Source organism: Cavia porcellus, unplaced genomic scaffold (genome assembly GCF_034190915.1).
Source record: "Cavia porcellus strain 051 isolate PalLab524CR breed Dunkin Hartley unplaced genomic scaffold, mCavPor4.1 scaffold_10, whole genome shotgun sequence".
Classification (NCBI taxonomy): Eukaryota; Metazoa; Chordata; class Mammalia; order Rodentia; family Caviidae; genus Cavia; species Cavia porcellus.
Genome location: NW_026947493.1, coordinates 4833314 through 4858146, shown reverse-complemented (window position 1 = coordinate 4858146; position 24833 = coordinate 4833314). Strand labels below are relative to the sequence as shown.

The following is a 24833-nucleotide window of genomic DNA, read 5'->3' as shown; positions in this document are numbered from 1 at the left end:
TATCACATGTGTGGTTTGCAAGCATTTGCTCATATTACTTACAGTGAAGACTTTTTAATTCAATGTAATCCCACTGGCCTGCATTTACTTTGTGGATTGTATTTAAGAAATTATTGCCGAGGTGACTGTGAAAAAGCTTTTACTCTGTTTTTTTTTTTCCCAAAAGTATTATAGATGCAGATCTTACATTTATATTTTTAATGCCTTTGGAGTTTATCTGTATTCATGATGTTAGATAACATCATTTATTAAGGTGATGGCCTTTTCCCCACTTTGTATTTTTGGCAGTTTGATTGAAGACCAGTCGCCCATAATTGTGTTGATTTATTTTTGGATTTTATTCAGTTTCCATGATCTATATTTCCACTTTTATGCTAGTACTTCTCTGTTTTCACAAAGTAGCTTTATAGTATATTTAAAATCGGAATATGATGCCTGCAGCTCTGTTCTTTGTCAGACTGCTTTGGTTATTTATTCTGTGGTTCCATATGGTTTTTAGAACTGCCTTTTTTCTATTTCTGTAAAAATGTCACTGAGATTTGATAAGGATTATCTTGGGTTTGTGAATTACTTAGATAGTATGAACATTTTAATTATTACTAATTCTAATTCATGAATACTGAATTTCTTTCCATTTATTGTTATTCATCTTTACATTTTTTTCTTTACTTTTCTTTAATATTTAACAGTTTTCATTGTACAAGTATTTTACTTCCTTCTCTATTTCATCCCTAAGCATTTTATACTTGTTATGTGTTGTTTTCTGCAACTTGAATGAACTCACTTATTGATTGTAATAGCTTTTATGAGTGCTTTTAGGCTTTCTTACATTTATAATCAGATCGACTACATGTATTTTTGCATTTTACTTTTTAATTTGGATTTTTTTCCTTTTTTATGTCTAATTTTTCTGACTAGGACTTAGTAGTAATCCTTTTCAATAGAAATGGCCAGAGTGAGATTCCATCCCTTCTTTGGGGCTCAGAAGAAAAGCTTTCAGTGTGATGATAATATGTGAGATTTTCATATGTGTCTTAGTTACTTTTTACTCATTGCTGAGACAAAATACCTGAAGCCCAAGTTGGGGAAGGAAAGGTCTATTTCTTACAGGTTTTGGAGTTTTCAGTACATATTCAGTTGGCTCCAAGGTAGGGTGGAATGGCAGAGCCACAGTTCATGGTGGCTACAAACAGCAAGGCAGAAACCAGCAAAAGAGCAAGACGCACCTTCTTCCAGCCATTACATTACATTCTGGCTCCACCCCTATGTGGGTGGAGCACTGACACCGTCAATCCAAGCACTAGACAATGAACCAATCACAAATGCACAATGCAAACTCATGAGGCCTGGGTGCCACAGACATAAACCATGACAATATGTCATCTTTATTTTTTTGAGCGATTGCTTTCTATGCTTAATTTATTGAGAATTTTTATCTGAAGCTATACTACTAAATTTTGTGAAGTAGTTTTTCAGCATTAAGATTATCATGTTATTTTTATCCTTCTGTTGATGCAGTGTACCAAATTGATTGCTTTGCATATATTGGAACGTCTTTGCATTCCATTTGACCATGGTGTATGGTTCTTGAAATATACTGTTGAATTTAGGTTCCTAATGTTTCTTGATGATTCTTAAATGTATTTTCACCATATTCAGCTTTTCTGTAGGCTCTTTGTCAGGATTTAGGATTAGGAAATGAATGTGCAAGTGTTCCCTCTTACATTTTTGGAATAGTTAAAGAAAATTTGGCATTATTTCATTTAACTTCAGTTAGAATTCATCTGAGATGTCATTGATCTAGGTTCTGTAATCTTTTGTTAACCTAGAGGCTAGTTCTTCACTCCCTGTTTCAGTGTAATTTTCCTTAAGAATATAGTTCAAATTTCACTTGGTCTTTTTGGAAGCAAATGTTTTATTAATATTATTGAGATAATATTAGTAATGTCAACAATAACACTTTCCAAGACACTATGTTGACCTGATTACCTGTGTAATTTACTTAATGTATTTTTTTATCACCAATTCAGAGTTAACCCTGTAGAGTAATGAGGTCCCTGTGACTTTCTGTACATTTACACATTACGTGTATATGTTGCCCGTCTACTCTTCCTAGTGCCTCAGTTTTCCTCTGCTCCTTCAGTCTCATTTCATGTCCCTTGTATTTCCTTTAATTTTCATAACACCACTAAGAACACTTTCTTGATTTCTAGATGAGAAGTTGAGCTAGTTAAGTAAATCAAACAGCAAATAAAAACTGGAGCTCAGATGTAACTCTACCTGTATTCTATAGCCTGCAACTTAAACTTTCTGGAACTGATTATTTTTTGGGAATAACTTCTAGTCTAGTGAGTACCATTTTTTCCACCTTTCTCTACTTTTCCTGATTTCTTCTATTTTTATACCTCTTTCTGTCTCAGTTAAGTCAGAAAACTGAGTTATTCATACTCTAGTTCATATCATATTATCACATAGTTATTTTATGAAGTAGTATCTTGAGTTACAGGTTTTGAGTTTTTTTTTTTTTTCTGGTTCTGTTTTTTATCATTTGCAAGTCTAATTACACCTACAGTGGTACTTGTTTGCTCATCTTATATATGTCATTTTCTCTCCGAACTTTTATTTCTTATCTTCCTAACTTTATCAGTGTTCCCAATTATCAGATTCTGTCCTAGATCCCCGATCTCCCAAACAAGTGTACAGCAGAGATTAAATAAAAAGAGACATATTGCATGATTTTTAGGGCTCCAGGGGGGTCAAAACCCTTTAATTAAAGTTGAGGCTTCAAGGGTAAATACAAAGGATTCCCTGGGTCAGTCCCCTTGTATTAGGACCAATGACAAAGGGCAGAGAGACTGAGGAAAGTGCTGGCAATGAGCAGGACCTTGAGAGTCAGGTCAAGGACATCTCTAGGTTATGAATCAAGTTAATTCAGTAGCACTGTCTTATCATGAAGACATGGTAGAAGTGAGACTACGGGAGTAATCTTTGCAGCTGCAGTCTCTACCTTGTTAATTGGGGTTGGAGCCAAAGTGTCCGCAGCTGTGGCCTTATCTCCAGCCTCACAGGCCACTACAGGCCTCAGCCAGGACCAGTGATTCAAAGACATTTGCTTACTATGAATCAGCTCCCGTGGCCAGGCAAGAGGCCTAGGCCTAGGACAGGCTAACATAGACAGGTAAACATAGAAAGCCAATTAGTAAAATTTAAATCCTGCTCAGAGCTACTTCATAGTGGTCTCCAACACTACTTTTCCATTTTGTCCTTTCTGTTTGTTTCTTTAGTCTTCTATTTTATTCTTTATATCGGAAAAAATACTTATTTTATTACTGAGTTTTGGCATCTTTCTCTTCTAATTTAGAGTATTATTTATTTCTGACACATTTTTATTATCTTTTTGTTTACTCTTAGTTTTATATTTTAGTATTTTCCTTGTGATATATTTCTCTTCTGCTTTCATTACTTGTCAGCTTATCCATTATTTTTTTCTTCATGAGGTAGACTAATATGGGGCTGAGTACAGTAATATGTCCATTACTCACAGTTCAATGAAAAACATGTCTGTGATTTTTGAAAGCTTCTGTGATAATAAACTATTTACTTTTGATAATTTCCTCAATTCATGTTCTATTAAGATTTTTCTCCAAACTGTTTTTTTTCCCCAACTAGGGAAAACTTCTTTCTTATATAAGAAACTTATCGTTTTTCTTTTTCAGAGACTTTTAAGTGCTTGTCTTGTTTTAGTGCCGTAACATTACTAATGTACACTCTGTTTCACAATCATTTCTAGATGAGTGTTTGTACAGTATTGGCCCATTTTGCAGGTTCTTTTTAGGTTACCTTTTTGAGACTTTGAGACACTATCCTCCCTGTTGAGCATCAGTACTTTGCATAGAACTTTTGTTTCTAAAGTAAGACCATTATTTTTTCTTTCTTTTACAGTCTTTCCACTTTTCTACAATTTTGCACATATATAAGACACAGTAATGTTCACATTGCTTATAGAGTTACCAAAAACACATTTATTTAATGGTTTCTGTAGATTCTGTGTCACTTGGATTATGAGGCCATCTTTAGACTTCAGGTTTCTTTCTCCCATTAGGTGTTGCATTTTCATAGCTAAAAACTAACCTCTTTGGAGAGAAGTAATAGTCTGTGGAAACACTTGTGCTGTGCTGTGAGTGTATACCATCTATATTTTATAAAACAGAATAGTGGTTTAATTTAGTCAATTTAAGTATGAACACTATCTGTGAACAAAATTGCACTTCTGAGTAAGTATTCAAAGTAAATATTTACATACCTTTCATTGTAAAGTGGATCTTCTGAGGAGGAAACCAGATCTCACTGAGTTACGTCCCAGTCTGGACCTCAGCAGTGAAGAACTATACATAGTTTTTGTGAACAATGTGACTTATATCCAAAATTTAACCTAAAGAAAGTCCCCCTTTCAATTTGAAAATACAGAAACAAGATAGACTATACATCTTTAAAACAAAATGAAAACAGAAACCTTCTTCTAGCTTAGTATCTCAGTAAAATGTTGCTAACCATTTTGAGAATAACAAATCCAAAAATTCTACCAAGAAATTTTTATGAAAGTACAACTAATTTGAATCTACAGAAGCAGCCATAGATTTTGCATTTTGCAAGGAAGTTTCATGACATTTAACATTTTATCAATAAAAATATAAAAAGTAAAATAAGTTATAGTGAAATTGAAAAATATAAAACAAAAGAAGAAAAGGAAAATTGAAAAAAATTATATGGCCTTAAAGAAGATAAAAAAAGTAATACAGGAGAAGAATTAAAAATTTACTTTAAATGTCTTCTTATCACCTGACTTAAACAAGTGGGTGAGCTGGTACAAAGTGAATGGAGACATTACCAAAAAACCAATCTTGTGTATTCTCCATGAAGGAATACTACTGTAGTCATAGCCCCAACAAATTACAGTCATTGATTGATAAAATAGTTCTTGAGTGAATTAAAAAAATCATGAAAGAATATGAAATATTAAATCATCTGGAGTTAAATATTTTTTAAAAACATATAACCTGACCCTATTATGTTGCATGTGATTCGTCAGTAATATGGCAGCCACATTTAAGAAGATATTACATAGATGTGTAGGAAAACAACTGATGTCCCCACACGGTGCTGTTCACCCACTTCGGGGTGATGAAGCTCTGTGTGCCATTGGAGTTTCATGAATATCTGTATTGTCTCAATGTTCCAGAGCAGACAAGCATTAATCATGAAACAAAGTATTTCAAACTGAAAATAAAGGAAAGATGTTGTATTCAAAGGCTTTCTTGGTTTTAAAATCAGTTCAATAAGTTTCAGCATACAGTTTTGTGACATGCAGTTGGCACATGCAATTATTGAACTATTGATTGTGAAGACATGTCAGGAAAGTATCAGGAAAGCAAAAGAAACATGTAAGAAATTGCAGAAATCAGCAAAAAAGCAGCAAAAAATAGTATTTCAGTCAGCTCTACTTTTGGGTGGGAAGGTTATTAGAATTAATCATGAAATGATCAAATTATAAATGTCTAAAAAAAGCCTAAGTTAGTAGTTTGTGAAATGCAAATAATGTCACACAAATTCAATTTCTTTTTATGACAAAGTGACAATAGAGCCATTCATGAAACAGACTGGGAATTGAGTCAGCTACTTATTGTATCTCACATTGCAGTTTGCTCAGCAGAGCTGGGAAGTGTGCATTAGTTGCACATTCCCAGATAGTAGTGATAGAAGTTCATTGTGGTTATCTGAGGAACCAATGAATATCCTTTCCTGCAGCTGTCAAGCTCTGGATATAGCAATTATATAATGGGGTGAGAGGTATGGATATAGACTGCTTCTTTGCTTAAAACACCATCAATTAACAGTGATTTATGAATACTTTGGAGTAGAAAAGTAGGAAGCTGATGCTGCCGTACTACAGAAAAGTCTGTGGACATTTACCTTATTGTTAAAAAGTTAAGTTTAAAGATGCTTTTCTTTAGGTAAATTACAGCAAATAAGTAGTTATACATCACTGTAGATACGGCACCACATAGATTTCATTCAGGCAGGATCTAGGTAAGCAGTATAATGCAGTGGTACATCGGTTAACACATGCTTTGTTTAGAGACAGTTTGGTTTGCAAACGAAAGCATGTGGTACATTTTGTTTTCTTTTTTTTTTTTACTTTTTAATTTTAAAGAGATTAAGACAAAAGAGGACAAAACAGATCAGAACAATGTAAGCAATGCAGTATATCACCACAAGACAACCTGTATTTAGCAGTAGCTACTGTAATGTCACTTTCTTTGAAATAGTTGAGCATAACTTCATATACAATTGGATCAAACACAACAAATTAGTATAAAACCATTCAAGAGAATGAAAGTATTACAGGGCATTCACAACCAAATAACAGAAAATAAACAATGGCTACTATATTATCTCATTTTCCATAGAAAATTTATTAATACTTTCACACATAATAAAATCCAATAAGATACATGAAAGAAACAATGGAAACAGAATGGAAGCATGGTAGGACTTCAAAGCAAGATGATATTAAATCAGCACTGGCTATTATAATCTCTTGTTTTCTTCAAAATAGCTGTTCATATCATCACACATAATAAAAACAAACAAACCAGGATAAAACCATTCCAACCAATGAATGAAAACATTATAAGGCTTCAAAGCAATGTAATGGGGAATCATCATTACCATAAAGTCTTACATACTCTCACCATTTGTTACACTAATGAGACTATACGGTATTTATACTTTTGAGTATGATTTATTTTGCTTATGAATGCAGTCTCAAGTTGCATCCATTTATTTATAAATATCTCAATGTGATTGTTCTTTATAAATGAGCAGTACTCCATTGTATAAAAATACCACAACTTTTATGTCCATTCTTCAGTTCACGGACACTTAGGTTGTTTCCAAGATCTGGCTATTACAAATTGTGCTGCTATAATGAGTGCATATATATCACGGTATGATGTTTTCAGTTTTTCTGGTATTATGCCTAAAAGTGGAGTAGCTGGGTCAAATGGGACTTTGAGTCCCAGCTTTTTATGAAATCTCCAGGCTGACCTCCACAATGGTTGCAACAGTCTATACTTCCACCAACAGTACAGAAGAGTTCCTTTTCCCCCTCAGCCTCTCCAACATTTGTTGGAGTAGTTTGTTTGGTAGTTTTCTTGATTCTGGCCATTCTTTCAGGAGTGAGATGGAATCTCAATGTAGTTTTAATTTGCATTTCTTTAATGAGTAGTGATGATGAACATTTTTTCATGTATCTACTTGCCATTTGTATTTCATCTGAGAACTGTGTATTCATCTCAGATGCCCATTTTTGGATTGAGTCTTTGAATGTCGGGGGTCTAATTTTTAAAAATTCTTTATATGTTTTAGACAGAAATTCTTTGTCTGAGGGACTGTTCACTAAGATTTTTTTCCCAGTTTGTGGGTTTCCTTTTCATTATGCTGGAGATTTCTTTTGACAAGCAGAAAGTTTAATAAGACGTGATCCCAGTTACTGATTCTGGGAAGTATTTCTCATGAGGTTTGATTCCTGTTCATAAATTGTCTACCTACCCCTACATCTTCAATATTTTTATTAACTTTGTCTCCCAACACATTTAGTGTTTCTGTTTTAATATTCAGATCTTTGATCCATTTAGATTTTAGTTTAGTGATGGGCATGGGTCTAGTTTTAGTTTTCGGCATATGGAGAGCCAGTTTTTCCAGCACCATTTATTAAAGAGACTGTCGTTGTTCCAGTGAACCTGCGTGGCTCCTTTATCAAAGATAAGGTGGTTGAGTGTGTTTGTAGTTGTGGTTGTATCTTCTAATCTATTCCATCGATCTTCGTCTCTGCTTTGATTCCAGTACCATGTTGATTTTACTACTGTTACTTTTTAGTATAACTTCAAGTCAAGGGATTGTGATGCCTCCTGCCCCTGCCTTTGCTGCTTGGAATTGTCTTTGCTATATTCGGTCTCTTCTGGTTCCACATGAATTTTAGGAGTGATTTCTCTAGAACTAAAAGGTATTTTGATGGTGTTTTCATTGGGATTACATTGACGTTCTATAACAGTTTTCGGAGAATGACGATTTTCACGATATTTATTATTCCTTTCCATGAACAAGGGATGTCTTTTGATTTTGTGAGATCCTCTTGAATTTCTTTTTCAGGTTATTAAAATTTTCCCTGTATAGATTTTTACTTCTTTCATGTGATCAATTCCTAAGTATTTCATTTTTTTGGATGCTAGTGTGAAGGGTGTAACTTCTCTTATTTCAGTGATTTTGTTGTTAGTGTATAGGAATGCTATTGATTTTTGAGTTTTGATTTTGTATCCCGTTACATTGCTGATTTTATTTACTATATCTAGCAGTCTTTCAGTGGCGTTTTGGGGCTCTTCTTTGTATAGTATCATGTCATCTGCAAATAATGATAATTTAACTTCCTCTTTTCCTATACTTACCCCTTTTATTTATCTCTCTTGTCTAATTGCTCTGGCTAGTACTTCCAGCATTATGTTGAATATTAGCAATGATAAGGAATATTTTTGTCTTGTTCCTGATTTTAAGGTAAAGGCCTTCAGTTTTTGGCCAATTAATATGATGCTGGCTGTTGGTTTGTTGTATAGGCCTTTATCATATTGAGATTAAGACCATCTATTCCAGTTTTCTGTAAGGTTCATATAATGAATGTGTGTGGATCTCATCAAAAGCTTTTTCTAGGGGCTGGGGATTTAGTTCAGTGGCACATGCATCTGCCTTGCAAGCAGGCAGTTATAAGTTTGATCCCCAGTACCGATAAAATTTTTAAAAAAAGCTTTTTCTGCATTTATAGAAATGATTATGTGATTCTTACATTTGGCTCTATTGGAATTGTCTTTGCTATATTATTAATATTTGGAATTCATTGTAAATGTATTCCAAATACATTTATTTGGAATACATTTATTAATTTATGTATGTTGAATCATCCCTGCATGCCTGGGATGAATCCCACTTGGTCATAGTGTATAATCTTCCTGTTGATTTGCTGCATCCTGTTTGCCAATATTTTACTGTGGATTTCTGCATCTGTGTTCATTAGGGAGACTGGCCTGCAGTTGTCTTTTTTAGTTGGGTCTTTCTCATGTTTTGGTACTAGAGTAATATTTCCTTCAAGGAATGACTTAGGAAGGATTGCTTCCCTTTTGATTTCATTGAAGAGTTTGAGGAGTGTCAGCATTTAGTCTTCTTTGTATTTCTTGTACAATTCTGCAGTGGAATTCCATCTGGGCCTGGGCTCTTCTTTGTATGTAAAGACAATTACATTTTCAATTTTGTTAATAGAAATTGTGTTATTCAGCAGTTTTACATCTTCTTGGTCCAGCTTGGTACTTCATATGTGTGTAGGAATCTGTCCATTTCTTCTGTGTTATCAAACCTATGAGAGTAGAGGTTTTTGAAATAGGTATTGATGATCTTCTGAATTTCCATAGAGTCTGTAGTGATTTCACCATTTTCTTTCCTTGTTGCTTGCATTTGAGTTTTTCTTCCCTTTTTAAATAGTGGTTTATCAATTTTATTTATTCTTTCAAAGAGTCAATGCTTTGATTCATTGATTCTTTGGATTATTCTCTTAGTCTCTATTGCATTATTTTTTGCTCTGATTTTGATAATTTCCAATCTTGTTTTGGCTTTGAGCTTGACTTGCTCTTCTTTTTCTAGATATTTGATGTGTAACATCAGTTTGTTAATTTGTATTTATTCTGTTTTCCTGATGTGGGAACTCAGTGCAATAAATTTTCCTCTCAGAACGGCTTTCATTGCATTCCACAGATTCCGGTAATTTGTATCTGCATTTTCATTTTCTTTTAGGTATTGTTTAATTTCTTCTTTAATTTCCCCTGTGACCCACTGATTGCTCAAGTGGATTATTCAATTTCCATGTGATTGTGGGGTTTTTGCAGTTTCTTTTACCATTAATTTCTACTTTCATGGTACTATGATCTGAAAACATGCATGGGATAATTTCAACTCTTTTGCATTTACTTAAATATATTTGGTGGTCTAGTATATGGTCTATTTTAGAGAATGTCCCATGTACTGCTGAGAAGAATGTATATCCTGATATTGTTGGATGGAACACTCTGTATATGTCTATCAAGTCCATTTGTTCACAGATGTGATTCAGTTCTGTTATTTCTTTGTTGATTTTCTATCTGGTTGATCTGTCTCTTGGTGTCAATGATGTTTTAATTTATAGTTGTGGTGGTGCTTATTTGATTTTTCAGTTCTGTTAATACTTGCTTTGTATAGCTTGGTGGTCTGGAATTTGGTACATATATGTTTAAGATTGTTATCTCCTACTTTTGATGTTTTCCCCTAACTATATTCTTCTTCATCTGTTAGGATCATTTTTGGTTTGAAGTTCACATTGCTTGCAAACAGAATAAATACCCTTGTTTGGTTTTTTTTGTTTGTTTGTTTGTTTTTTTTTTTTTTTTGGTTTCCTGTTGCATGAAGTATTGTTTTCCATCTGTGATTTTCCTTTTGGGTTAGATGGGTTTATTGCAGATAGCATATGGTTGGATGTTGTTTCTTGCTCCATTCTGCTAGTCTGTTTCTTTTAATTGGTGAATTGAGACCATTTATGGTTATAATTGTTGTATATTGGTTTATTGTTGACATTTTATCTTTCTGCTGTTGCATCTTTATCTTTCCATTCTGTTTAATTGTCTGCCTTGCTTAGAGGTTATTTCCTATGTGTATCTAGACTGTCTTTCAGTATTCTTTGCAGGATTGTTTTTGTGATCATGATACTCTTCAACTGTGCTTTGTCATGGAAGTATCTTGTTTCCCCATCCATTTTGAAGGAGCATTTTTCAAGTTACATCAGTCTAGGTTGGAAATCATTTTCCGTTAGGATCTGAAATACCTCACTCCATGCTCTTCTTGACTTCACTGTTTGTGTTGAGAAGTCTGCTGTGATTTGGATAGGTTTTCCTTTAGAGGTGATCCATCTTTTCTCTCTAACAGCTTTTAATGTTCTATTCTTATACTGAATTTCTGGGAAGGTGGTTATTGTATGTCTGGGTGTAGTTCTATTTTGGTTATGGTTATTTACAGTTCTATAGGCTTTACTAATCCGAATGTCATTCTCATGTTTGGGAAATTTTCAGCTATTATTTCTGTAAATAGCGTCTTGATATCATTTGTGTTGTCCCCTTCTTTTTCATTTATTCCTATCAACCTTATGTTGTTTTTCTTTGCATCATATTCCAGCTGTTGAATTGTTATTTACAATTTCTTATTTTTTTAGATGTTTTTTCCTGTTTACTAGGTGCAATCTTGTCTTTGAGGTCTGAAAACCTATCTTCATTTTCATTGAGATGGTTCTGACAAATTTCAATAGAATTTTTGATTTCCTGTATATCTCTTTGAATCTGCTTCATGTATTCTGTTTGTTTCTTATATTGTTCATCCAAGGATTCTATCTTTTTTTTCCTCTTATTTTTTAACTGTGTCTTCTTTAGATGTGTTCAGCATCTCTTTCATTACTATTATTTGTAATTTGATTTCCTTTAAAGCTTCCCAGAGTTTCTTGTTTATTTCAGTTGCTATTACTTCAGGTATTTCAGCTGTATGGCATATATTTTCTTCCATGTACATGGCTCCTCTGCTTTCTTGGGATGGACTCGGGGTTTGAGATTACATTTTGATCTTTTGTTTTGTCATTTTCTTTTATTTCTGTGTTTCAAGAGTTGTTCTAAAGCTTCCCCTGTGCATGTTGGAAATTGTCTCCTATGCCCTCAGATCCTGGGCATGAATGGAGGTTGCTGAGCATGGTCCAGTCAGGCCCACAGGATCTCCTGTGCCACCTCCAGGGTTTCAGGGAGCTGGGCAGGCTCCTAACCACTATGGATGGTGGTCCAAAACTCTCTCCAGGAAAACACCAATGCTCTGAAACTCACTTCATGTGCCCTCAACTCCCCTGATTAAAAAAGGCACTGGACGTGGTCTAATTAGGCTGCAAAAACCTGCCAAGCCTAGTCTAGTGTGGCTGGAAGCTGGATGGGCACTGAACCACTGGGAGCAATGATCTTAAACTCTCCTTGGTCCCAAGCTGGTGTGCTGGAATTCACCTTCAGTATCCCAGTTTCTCCGACTGCCAGAAGGTCGCTGAACGTGGCCCAGCCAAGATTTAAACCTGCAGAGCCCAGTCTAGTGTGGCTGGAGGCTCTGCAGGACCTTAACTACTAGGAGTGATGATCTTAAACTCTCTCAGGGCTGGCACTGGTGTGCTGGAACTCACCTTTGGTAGCTCAGTTCCCTGGATAGAGAAGTGGTCCCTGGGCATGGCCCAGGCAGTCCTGAAATCTGCAGAGCCCAGTCTAGTGTGGTTGGAAGCTGGGTGGGTTTTTAACCTCTGGGATCTTAAACTCTCCTGTGAGAAGGTGGTGTGCTGGAACTCACTTTGGCAGCTCAGTTCCCCAGATTGAAAACACATTTTGTTTTGGTTTGTAAACTCTACATCAGGTGACAAATACTACCGTGGCCCTCTTTGCCCTACCAGCACAAATGTGGCCAGCTTTTCCAAACTATGAAACAAATTCAGTGCATGAACTGAGGTTCCCCTGTAATACTTCAAAATGCTGGTTTTAAAGTCCATGTGAGTCAGAGTAGTATGCTAATAGATTACTATCCACAACCTTAGAGATTTTTCTGTAAGATGCATCAAAGAATTTTCAGATATCTGTTAGTCGAAAATAGAATAATAAAGAATGCAGTAAATAGATTGTTCATTTCACATTTTGAAGTAGTAAACAATTTTAAAAAATTGTTTCACAGTGCAGTACAATTTGTTATGTACTAAAAATGTCCATAGTGAACAGCAATCATTATATTTATTCCAGAATAACAGACATGGAGTAATTTGTTGCATCTGTAACAAAATAAGTATGAAAATTTTACCATCATGTTTTGATTTATTAAATATTTTTGGAACAGTACAGATAACCAAAAATAAAGAAAGAAGAAATAATTGCAGATAATGTTTATTGTAAAAGTAACTAATATATATATATATATATATATATATATATATATATATATAAGGGAATTAGAAGAATGACTTGTTCTATAGCTCTCTACTACAGTTATTTTGTATAGTGAAATCCACAAAGGGGACTCTAGGTTTTTTGTTTTTTTTTTTTTTTTTTTTGAGACAGGATCTCACTGTGCAGTTCAGGCTGGCCTTGAGCTCACTTTGTAGCCTTGGCTGGTCTCGAACTCACAATGATCCTCCTGCCTCAGCCTCCCAAGTGCTGGGATTATTAGGTGTGAGCCACCATGCCAGGCTGGAATTCTAGTTTTAACTATATATTTTTCTCACCATCTCATTGCTGCCTTATAAGTGCAATTTAGTATCGTTTCTCATTTAAATGACTAGAAATTGTGTTTTTGTTTTGCTTGCCCTCTCCTGTGACTGTTTTTGTTTATGATGTTCTCTTTATTATTAAAAATTAAACATGGCAACTTCCCCAACTCAAAACTGTCTAGTTTCACATTCACATTGGAAGCAAGAAATACTACATGCCCTAGAAAAGTTTGACAGTATGTCTTGTGACCACCTTTAAATCTTTTCTCACTTTCACTGTTTTACAGCCCACAGGCTCTCTGGCTTCTTTCTTTTTGAAGAGCAAGAAAGATTTCTCTTCATCAGACTATAAATCTCTACTTCTCTGTCTTCCCGGGGCTTACTCTTTCATCATTTAGGGCTTTTCGCGAATATCACTCTACAAAATAGTCCCATCCCTTGACTCTATTCTCCTTTTATTATCTTTATAGCCTCATTGTATTTGCTTCTCCCACTGGAAGCATTTCTTTGCATGTATTCATCTTCGAGTTGTTCATTTTTCTCACTAAAAATAGACTCCCAAAAGCAGAGACATTTTCTTGTTTTCTGCTATATCTTCAATACCCATTTTAGAAGTTCAAAATTTTCTAGAATAAATCAAAAGTCAAAGAATGATTAAATAGTGTGTATAAGCTTAAAATATCTATATTTGGAAGTGTTATAGTATTACAAAACTAGTAGTTTTCCTGTCAAACATCAAGGCAATTTAAAGATTCTTGATGAATATAGCTAACATTTGTACAATCATTGTGTTATAACTTTTTGACCCTTTTTAATTGTTTTTAAGACTGGTTATAATTAAAAATACACAATTTCTCTTTGCTGTGTATTTTAGGAACTGGATGATTACTTTATTTTTAAAAATTTTCTTTTTGGAATAATTGTGAATAAAAATAAAACCAGTTTAAATACACATTGCTTTTTGGAAAGTTATATTTGCTTTTTAAACAGTGAAAGGGCATATTTTCCTACTGTTTTGTTAAGAACTATTAAGGTTGGTTAAATGCCTCTATTTTGCCAATGTAAAAGTGTTATTTTCATTGCTCGTAGTTTGGTTCTGGTTGACACAGGTCATCTTCCTCACAGCAACATCACCCTTTGCTAGCAAAGTGCTATTTCAGGTTTGCATTGAGATTCTTCAGCATCTTACTGTAGAAAAGGAGTAATATGAGCAATCAGTATATGGATAATTGTTTCTGGTGTCATTTCACTTCTTTTTTTCTTTTTCAGAAATTGAAAAATTTCAAGGTTCTGATGGAAAAAAGGAAGATGAAGAAAAGAAATATCTTGATGTCATCAGCAACAAAAACATAAAGCTCTCAGAAAGAGTACTGATTCCTGTCAAACAATACCCAAAGGTACTGCAACATGAGCTTTATTTTCATGAAATTAAGAAAGAAATGAGAAATATAAGACATTTTATTCATGCTTTTCATAAAATAACATTTAAGCCTTCATTATATACATATGTGTAAGCATGTACATACACATAGGAAGAAAAGCACTGCAAATTCAGTAATGAAGTTGATATTCATTGTAGGCTATAAAATTGTTCTATGAATATAGGAAGTATACTTAGATGTTTGTTATTTATTTAACATATTAGTGACTCACCAATTTGTACAGATATGCACCCCTGCTTGATTATGTTCTGGTTCATGTTAATATGTATATTATAAAACGGAATAGAATTAAATTACTTAATATACATAAGCTAATCAACAATAGCTAATCAGCAGAGTATCTAGGAAAACAACATATCATATATTAGACTTTAGGATTAGAAGCTCTAGTCTTCTATATTCGAGATTTATTTATAAAAATACTTGCTATCTTATTCTTTGTGTAATGGCAGCTTTTGTTCAACTACTTCTGCATCAGACTATTAAACTATAGCACTCAGTGACATGGTTTCATAAATTGCAGTAATAAATTTCAAATATCTGGGAAAAGTTTCTTTTATTGTCAAATAAATACAAAAAACTAAAATAAAACTTAGTGATTCAAGATGATAATCTACTTTATGAATTTGAAGCTATGTATTTATTTGAATAATAAAGACTCTAGAAGTAAATGTTGTAGTTTATCAACTGTCTTCTGAGTTTTAGTAAATATAACTAAGTAGATTATTTTGTTTACAATTATTTCACAAAATATTACAACCCAGTAAAACATAAAATTCACCTTTCAGGTTTGGTATTTTAGATGACATGCAAAATTTTTGTTGTTTTTTTTAGCTAGACATGCTTTCTTTTTATTACAGGAAATATACATTTAGTAGTTTTATATATTTTTGTAATAAATTTTGATTTACTTATAATGATTATTTTTGATTATTAAATTTTGAATTCACATAAATTGTGCATGAAAAGTTTTGTATAATGATATATGATGGAAACTTGATGGAATATCAAAAATGTTTATTTGTTGAGGATCTTGGTTCATTAGTTATAGCCTGGAAGGGAAATATTTTTCCTTAAATTGTATATTTATGTCTGATATAACTTGATATTGTTTCTCAAAATGACATTTGACTATTGTGGGTATGGGAAGGCCACTGGAAGACTGCTTCTAAATAAAGTGCACCTCTCAGGTTTCTGACCAAATGGAATTGGTGAGGAACAGAAGGCTCTTACAATCCCCATGAGTAATTTGTGCTGAGTATTATAAGAGTCTGTATTTTATTGAGATGATAACTGCTGAAACAAGACTCATATCGAATGAAGCTTCTTGTGAAGTCTAATTTCAGAATTGATAAGAATATGTTCAAAGTAGAGCTGCTTGTTTTTATTACAGTAAGGTATATCACTGGACTATTCTTTGAGTTTATAATCATAAAGTACTTAATCTTGGAAATCACAGAATATGTAAAAATTTTCTTTTCCAGATGAGGTAACTAGAAGATTATAACTTAGTCAGAGTCATATCTGTGTTACATATGAAGATGGTTAGTGTAGTTGTGATTCTAGATCCTTCATTTTTTAGTTAACCCTTGAATTTTAACTTTACTGATCATACTTGCATATTCACTTAAAATTTTTAAAATACGAAAAATAATAGCTCTTAATTGCTAAAAGTTTTAGGAAGTTATCTTAACAATTCATCTTAAAGAAAAACTTTTTCTTTATTTGGTAGTCTGCCAAATACTTTTATATTTTAAAGGAATGTCCCCTTTATCTGATTATTACTAATAAAAGAACTGCAGAGCTTTTTTTTACAAAAAGAATGGAATGCTGAGAAACATCAGAATCACACATTGAAATTGGCATAATTTGTTTTTATACTGTGAAAACAAATTTATAAATTTCAAAACAATCTTTTTTATATCTTTTATAAACTTTGTTTTGGTGGGGGCTGAGATGGGATCTTGCTGTGTAATTCAGGCTGGCCTTGAACTCACTTAGCCCAGGCTAGCCTTGAACTCAAGATGATTCTTCTACCTCAATCTCCCAAGTGCTAGAATTACAGGTGTGTGCTATTAAGCCCAGCTTTTTATAATCTTTTTAAACCTATAATTTATTTTAAAAGTAGTGATTCTCTCATGCTGAATGTTTATTTCCCACTTCTTAGAAAAATATAAGGGAGTTAATAGTTAAGATGGTGTCTTATATACATGGAGCGACATAAAATGTGTGATACCGTGTATTACTACAAGCCCATGCCCAGAGCACAATATTTATGGGTTTAAGATTTAACCTTTTGTAAAGGAGGGTGAATGATTCCTCAAGAGAGTCCAGTGGAGAAAGACCTGCTTTCTACAACTTTCAGTGTCTTCTCTCCCTGATGCTGCTGTCCCTTGAACCAATAATTAATGATGACACAGTTCTTTCAAACAAAGGACAGTAATAACTGTGGGAATTCCTAGGGAAATGACCTTATCATGCTTTTCATGACTTTACCGCTTGACCTTTTTGGATAGATTTTGTTTCCATGAATGTCCAACTTAAAGTTAATTTGCTGACTTAGTTAAATACTAACTACAAGAAGTTGAAAGAACTTAAAGAGTTTAAATTACAGATGAATGCTGTTCTAGAAGGATAGACGTAAGACATTTTCAGGTAAATGGATGACCTTGAGACTTTCCTTTTAAGTAAAATAAGACACCTGTAAATACTGCATTATTACTCTGTTGTGAGAAACTGAAAGGCTAAATAAAGACCAAAATGTATAACACATGTTCTGAATTAGGAAGAAAATGTTCAGATGGGACAGGGAACTAGGGAGTGGAGGGGGCGGGAGAATGAAGGAAAAAGAAAATAAAAAGATAAAGAAGGAAAAAAAAACAGAAACAAAGCTTTTGTAAATAAGCAGAGGAAGAGAGGATGAAGGGAGGGGAAAGGAGTGAGAAAAAAATGAGAATCAAGGTATATCATGTACACGTACAAATTCTATATGATGAGTGTGATCATTATGTATACCTAAAATGTACTGTTGAACTCAATTAAAAGGAGAATGCTGTTCTAGCACTTTAGAAATGATTTAGTTATAGTACTTTAAGCTTAATGATTTAACTTGGGAAAGTATGGCACACTAGTAAATTATTTTAATAGGCAGTTTTAATATATTTTCATGACAAAATTAAGAGATATATTAGAGATTTGTGCATTTTAGCTGCTTTTGCCACAAAAAGGATGTGAAATGACATGTTAGGGTGTTCTACTATGATTTTTACTGTCTACATATTTCCCAAAACAAAACATCATATTGTATATCTTTTTTTTTTTTTTTTGTACCGGAGATTGAACTCACAACCTAGTGCTTACCAGGCAGGCACTTACGCTGCTGAACTAAATTCCCAGCCATATTGTATATCTTAAATATACACAATAAATTTTTGTTTGAAAAGTGTAACAAACATGTAAAGATTGCACATCTGCTTGCATTGGTAGATATTTCAGGCTGAGAACCTCCTTGAAGGAGGCAACATGTGTCAGTATACTATCCTGTATTTTGTAGAAATTCAGTTGCCTGAGAACTCAGTTGCCTGTGGCTCACTCTTATCATTAGCTCTTTATGTCTTAATCCACAGACGTTGTATGTCTTAGTCCAGTACACATTTTTTTTCAAATTTTAACTTCTCTAGTAGTATACATACTACAGTCAGAATTGTTTTGCAGCAAGCAATGATCATAGCTCATTGTGATTGCTTGTACACGTGTAAATTTTGTCCTGGCCAATTGCATTAAGTGTTTTGGGGTGTGTAGGGCATAGATATATATAAATATATATATATATATATATATATATATATATATATATATATATATATTTGCAGTTTGAAATGTCTTCCACAAGATTACATGGTGATCTGATGTTGACATGTGAAGCCATTTTATGTAAAGAAAAGACTTAAAGCATAGCTTACTGTATACGTTCTATTTTCATGAAGAAAATTTTCATCTTTTTAGAATGCAAAAAAAAATCCAGATTTTTTGTATGACTAACAAGTAACTTATAGGGCTTGACAAGTGGAGATATCCACAAGTGGCTGAGGCTGTGCAGTGTTTTGTAGCTCCCAGCAAGCAAAAGGCATGCCTGTCACAAGTCTCACAAGTCGGTGTGAATTTGGATAGTCCTGGATAAGTGGAACATGCCACCTGAAGTTTAAGAAGTCAGGATATACTTGTTCATCTTGGCAATTCATTCTCAGTGCCATTTAAAAATAGTTTTTTGATGTATTTTCAGAATCCACCGAAACATATCAGATCTATTCCTTCAATTAAAGTTACCCAAGGTTCCCTTTTTACTTCTTAACCTGAGTCATTGCTAGTATTTTCTAAAGCAGTGTTCCTCCAGAAGTGTAAATCCACCTCAAATCTGGCCCTCATTAAGATCAAACATAACCATGTTCCTCTGTTGCATTTCAAATCCATTCCGTATGCAGATTAATGCAGAAAATTAAAGCTCCATGATGTGTTCAGACCATCTCTCTTGCTCTGCATTTCCCTCTGCTCAGTCCCAGAGAGCAAGTTCATCTATGTACCTGGCTAGAATTAGTCTCATCTGCAGCTGCAGCCCACAGTGTTCCTTCCCACTGAGCTTCTGTGCCTGTCTTTGTGCTTCAGAGATGAAATAAATATCCAAATCTGAATCAGTGTTGAATGTTATTTCCTAACTTTCTAAGTAATTATCCGATCATTTAAGGGTAGTTCATAGCAATCCAGTTACCAAGTGTAGAGAGCACAACCACCTTTCAAACTCAAAACATAACCACTTGTATTCTTGGAAACCCCTCTGTGTTTTTTTTAAGTGGTAGGGTCTTCTAGAAGCCACTCTGTAGCTTATCATTTCCACCTGTTTCATCTTTAGCAGATGGAAGCCACTGCACTGCATTGCTTTTTATTTTTCTAAAAGGAATAGAAAAGAGGATTTGATAGGCTTTTATGAGTTCAGTTTCATTTATACCAGTTACCTAGTCTCTCACCTGTGAATTTAAATCTCAGTTGAGAAAATGATATGACACACAGATTCACATTTCCTATGAGGGAAAAAAAAAAATTCCAAAGTGCCTGTAGCTGCATGCTGTCCAGTGTGATGGCTCTTCCCAGCGAAGTTTAAACATTTGCAGTGCTTTTAACCTTTAGTACTTCTCCTTTCTGATTAATGCCTTTCTCATGCACCTTACACATTATTTTTTCATTTTGTATTTTTTCCATCTTTTTATCTCCATCTCACAGTGATGCATGCATTCCTAATTCTGAAGTATGTGGGTTGCTGCTCTCAACATTCCGTTTTATGGGCTCAGCACACCTTTACGATATGTGCCATCATGCTTCGTGAGACCACACCAATCTGTCCTGCTTGCATGTGGCCAGGCCTCTTCAGTTTAAGTGGTTGTTTCCATTCTGTCATGAGACCTGCCTGCCTGCCTCTTCCTCCCATCCACCTTTTTCACCCCCTTTCTTCCCCTAACCCCTTTTCTTTTCCCTTTCCCTGTCAGCTCTTTGTCTTTCTTTTATCACCTGCTGGTATTTTCCCACTTATGTTAGCTACCTTTTTGTTCCTGAAAGGTTTATGTTGCAGACAGCTTTAGCCATGTTAGTCATGGTAGGTTGCCGCTCTTGGGCCTGGCTCAGGGCAGTACATCAAGGTGAAGAAGGTGTGGTAAAGCAGAGCATTCACCTCATGGCAAGAAAGCAAAACAGAAAGACGATACACTGAGACCACTTTTTCTGTTTCAAGGGCATGAACTAATTTTATAATCCCACCCCTTCTAGCCATGGTCTGTTGGAGATTGAACCTTTGTAGCACACTTCCCATGGGAATGTTGCTTTTTTTTTTTTTTTCACAGTTATTGTCAACTGGAGAAATGAAAGCATTTTCAAATGAAACTTTTTCAGATGGCTCATTAACTGCTACTGTTTTTTGAAAGACTCCCCAAATTATAGCCCTCAAGGGATCCAGAAAGACCCAAAACCTCTTCCATCTCCAGGATTGTCATTCTTTGCTTGCTTGTTTAATTCAGCAATCCTTTGGTAAGTTTTTCTAAGTTTATTAGGGTACAGACTGCATTTTTGGCCCTTTTGTTGTTACACTAGAAGGAACTTCCTATATAGAAAGATATTTGAGAGAGAAGAGAGGAAAGGTAGATCACTATTGAAATCAAGGGGCATTCTCACAACTGAGTGGATTCCCATTTTATTTTTGATTTTGATGAACTTGACCATGTGAAAGAAACCAAAACTGATCGAAATCAAAGCACTGAATTTTTTGAGATTAGAAAAACATCAGCTTTTTGAATAACAATAAAAAATTAGTGTCTTTCCCTCAAGTAACAAGAAACCTCTGGGATAAATCAGTTATTATTAAACAAATTTACTGAACATACAAGACAACTGAGCCATTTGAAAAGATCATTTATCATTCCTCGTGAAATAGACACACCAAGATGCTAAATAGATGTTTAGCAACAAGGTAGAGATGTAATTTACTTAGTAAGCATTGAATAGATAATTAATAAGTCAGTAGTGGGTGAAAGAAAAGGAGAATTAGATCTCAGAATCATCTGTTCACAAATATACATTCCAACTGAGCTTACAGTTAAATGCCTGTAAGTAAATAAGCATAATACTAGAATGGTTTATGGGAAATTGTGTCTTAAAATGTGTAGGGATAGTATTCATCAAAGATGGGAAAAAATTGAAGGCGTAAGTAGAATATGACATCATTTTACAAGCAAAAGTAATGTTAGTTGTCAAAATAAAAAGACAAACATTGAGAAACATGAGAAACAGATTACAGAAAACCCATTGTCTTGCATACCATGAATCCAGTTTTTCTGATAGAATAAAAAGCTAAAGAAATCAACAGAGTATATGTCAGCTATGGTTTGATGCAAATAAGATAAAACACTTGACCATTACTTATTAGAAAAATACCAGATGAGCATTTTTAAATTTTCTAATAGATTCATCAAAAAGTTTTATTATAAGCAATAATGGTTGTAATATGTTTGGAAAGTTACTTTCGTTTGAGTGTATAAATTCTCTTCTGTAAAGAAATTTGCAAAATTAATATCATAAAGACTCAGACTATTCAAAGCTATTTCAAAGCTGGAAATTTATTTATTTTTTTAATTTTTTTTTATTTTAAAGAGAGTAAGACAAAACAGAACATAACAAAGCAGATCAGAACAGAGCAATGTAAGTAACACAGTATTTCATCAGAAGATAACCCATAATTAACAGTAACTTCCACAATGTCTCTTTCTTTGAAATAGTTGAGCATAACTTCATATAAAATAGTATCAAACATAACAAAATAGTATAAAACAATTCAAGAGAATTAGAGTATTACAGGGCATTCAGAACCAAATAACAGAAAACAAACAATGGCTACTATATTAGCTCATTTTCCATAGAAAATTTGTTTATACTTTCACACATAATACAATCCAATAAGGTGCAACATGATAGAGCCAATGGAAACAGAAGAGCAAAAGCACGGTAGGACTTCAGAGTAAGATAATATTATATCAGTACTGGCTATTATAATGACTTGTTTGCCTCAAGTTAGCTGTTCATGCCATCATAGATAATAAAATCAAACAAACCAGGACAAATCCATTCCAACTAATGAGTGCCATCATTACAATGCTTGAAAGCAATGTAAGGGGGAGTTGTGATTACTATAAACTCTTTATGTATTTTTACCATTTCTTACACTAGAGATACTATATGGTATTTATACATGTGAGTTTGGTTTATTTCCCTATGAGTATGGTCTCAAGTTGTGCCCTTTTATTAGTAAATATCTCAATGTAATCATTCTTTATAGCTGAGTAGTACTCCACTACATAAAAATACCACAACTTTTTTATCCATTCTTTAGTTGACAGACACTTAGGTTGTTTCCAAGATCTGGCTATTACAAATTGTGCTGCTATAAACATGGGTGCACATACATCACAGTGGTATGATGTATTCAGTTTTTCTGGTAGTATGCCTAAAAGTTGAATAGCTGGTTCAAATGGGACTTCCAATCCCAGCTTTTTGAGGAATCTCCAGACTGACCTCCACAGTGGTTGTACCATTCTACACTCCCCCCAACAGTGCAGGAGAGTTTCTTTTTCCCCACAGCCTCTCCAGCATTTTTTGTTGGTAGTTTTCTTGAACCTGGCCATTCTTTCTGGAGTGAGATAGAATTTCAGTGTTGTTTTAATTTGCTTTTCTCTAATGACTAATGATGATGAACGTTTTTTTCATATATTTATTTGCCATTTGTATTTATTCATCTGAGAAGTGTGTATTCATCTCAGATGCCCATTTTTGGATTGAGACCTTGAGTTTCAGGAATCTGATTTTTTTTTTAAATCTTTATATGTTTTAGACAGAAGTCCTTTGTCTGAGGGACAGTTCACTAAGATTGTTTCCTAGTTTGTGGGTTTTCTTTTCACTATGATGGAGATTTCTTTTGACATGCAGAAAGTTTTTAATAAGATGCAATCCCAGTTACTGATTCTGGGAAGTATTTCCCGTACAGTTTGTTTCTTGTTCATGAATTCTGTACTTGCCCGTATGTCTTCAATATTTTTACCCACTTTGTCTTCCAGCACATTTAGTGTTTCTTTTAATATTCAGATATTTGATCCATTTAGATTTTAGTTTAGTATATGGTGATAGGCATGGGTCTAGTTTTAGTTTTTGGCACATTGAGAGCCAGTTTTTCCAGCACCATTTATTAAAGAGTCTGTTGTTTTTCCAGTGAACGTGTTTGGCCCCTTTATCAAAGATAAGGTGGTTGAATGTATTTGTAGTTGTGGTTGTATCTTCTAATCTATTCCATTGATCTTCAGATCTGTTTTTATTACAGTACCATGTTGATTTTATTACAGTAGCTTTGTAGTATAATTTCAAGTCAGGGATTGTGATCCTTCCTGCCCCTGCCTTTGCTGCTTAGAATTGTCTTTGCTATTTTCGGTCTCTTCTGGTTCCACATGAATTTTAGGAGTGATTTCTCTAGGTCCATGAGGTATGTTGATGATATTTTCATTGGGATTGCATTGAATCTGTATAACAATTTTGAGAGAATGGCCATTTTCCCAGTATTTATTCTCCCTGTACATGAACAAGGGATGTCTTTTCATTTTCTGAGATTATCTTCCATTTCTTTTTAAGGGTATTATAATTTTCCCTGTATAGATCTTTTACTTTTCTCATGGGATTAATTCCTAAGTATTTCGTATTTTTGGATGCTAGTATGAAAGGTGTGGCTTAACTTATTTCTCTATCTGTAATTTTGTTGTTAGTGTATAGAAATGCTATTGATTTTTGAGCACTGATTTTGTATCCAGCTACATTGCTGAATTTATTTATTATACCTAGTAGTCTTTCAGTGGAGTTTTGGGGGTCTTCAAGGAGAGTATCATGTCATCTGCAAGTAATGATAATTTAAACTGGCAATTTATTTTAGAATTACATATTTGTACACATTGCATTGTAAGAGAATTATCAGCATTTGTATGTAAATATTTCCTTGAGTATTTTATATATATATATATATATATATATATATGCACACATGTATGCATATATATGAGTGAATAGATGTGCACACATATGTAAGATAGGTAGGCAGATGTAAAAAGGGGGCCCATACTTTTTCAGTTGCTATCTTTTTGGTTATTTACATTAGGCACTATTAATGTGTCATTTTACTACAAATAAAATTTTTGAAATAACTTTGGCTAAATTAAAACAGTTAAAATAGGCAAATCACATTTATGTGGAAATTTTCCACCCCAGAATAGAGAAGTGACTAGTAAAAACTAGGTATTATTTTTCATTATATTTTTGATATCTTGCAGTATAAAGTCCTTTGACATGGATTCACTCATTTGTTATAACAATTATAATGATATCATCATTCCCATTTTAGAGATAAGAAAACTGAACCTCCA

The 24833-nt window shown here is 33.8% G+C and overlaps 1 protein-coding gene across 10 annotated transcripts in view; it reads left to right on the top strand.

The window, feature by feature from the left end:
- Positions 1 to 24833, top strand: part of Khdrbs2 (KH RNA binding domain containing, signal transduction associated 2) — a 636480-nt gene that overhangs the window by 130053 nt on the left and 481594 nt on the right. For all 10 annotated transcript variants that reach the window (XR_010050030.1, XR_010050028.1, XR_010050029.1 and 7 more), the window contains exon 2: positions 14666 to 14793. Coding sequence is in view for 2 of the 10 variants with exons in the window: in XM_063256924.1 (XP_063112994.1) it covers positions 14666 to 14793 (128 nt within the window). In the remaining 8 variants the exon portion in view is untranslated. The remainder of the gene's footprint in view (positions 1 to 14665; positions 14794 to 24833) is intronic.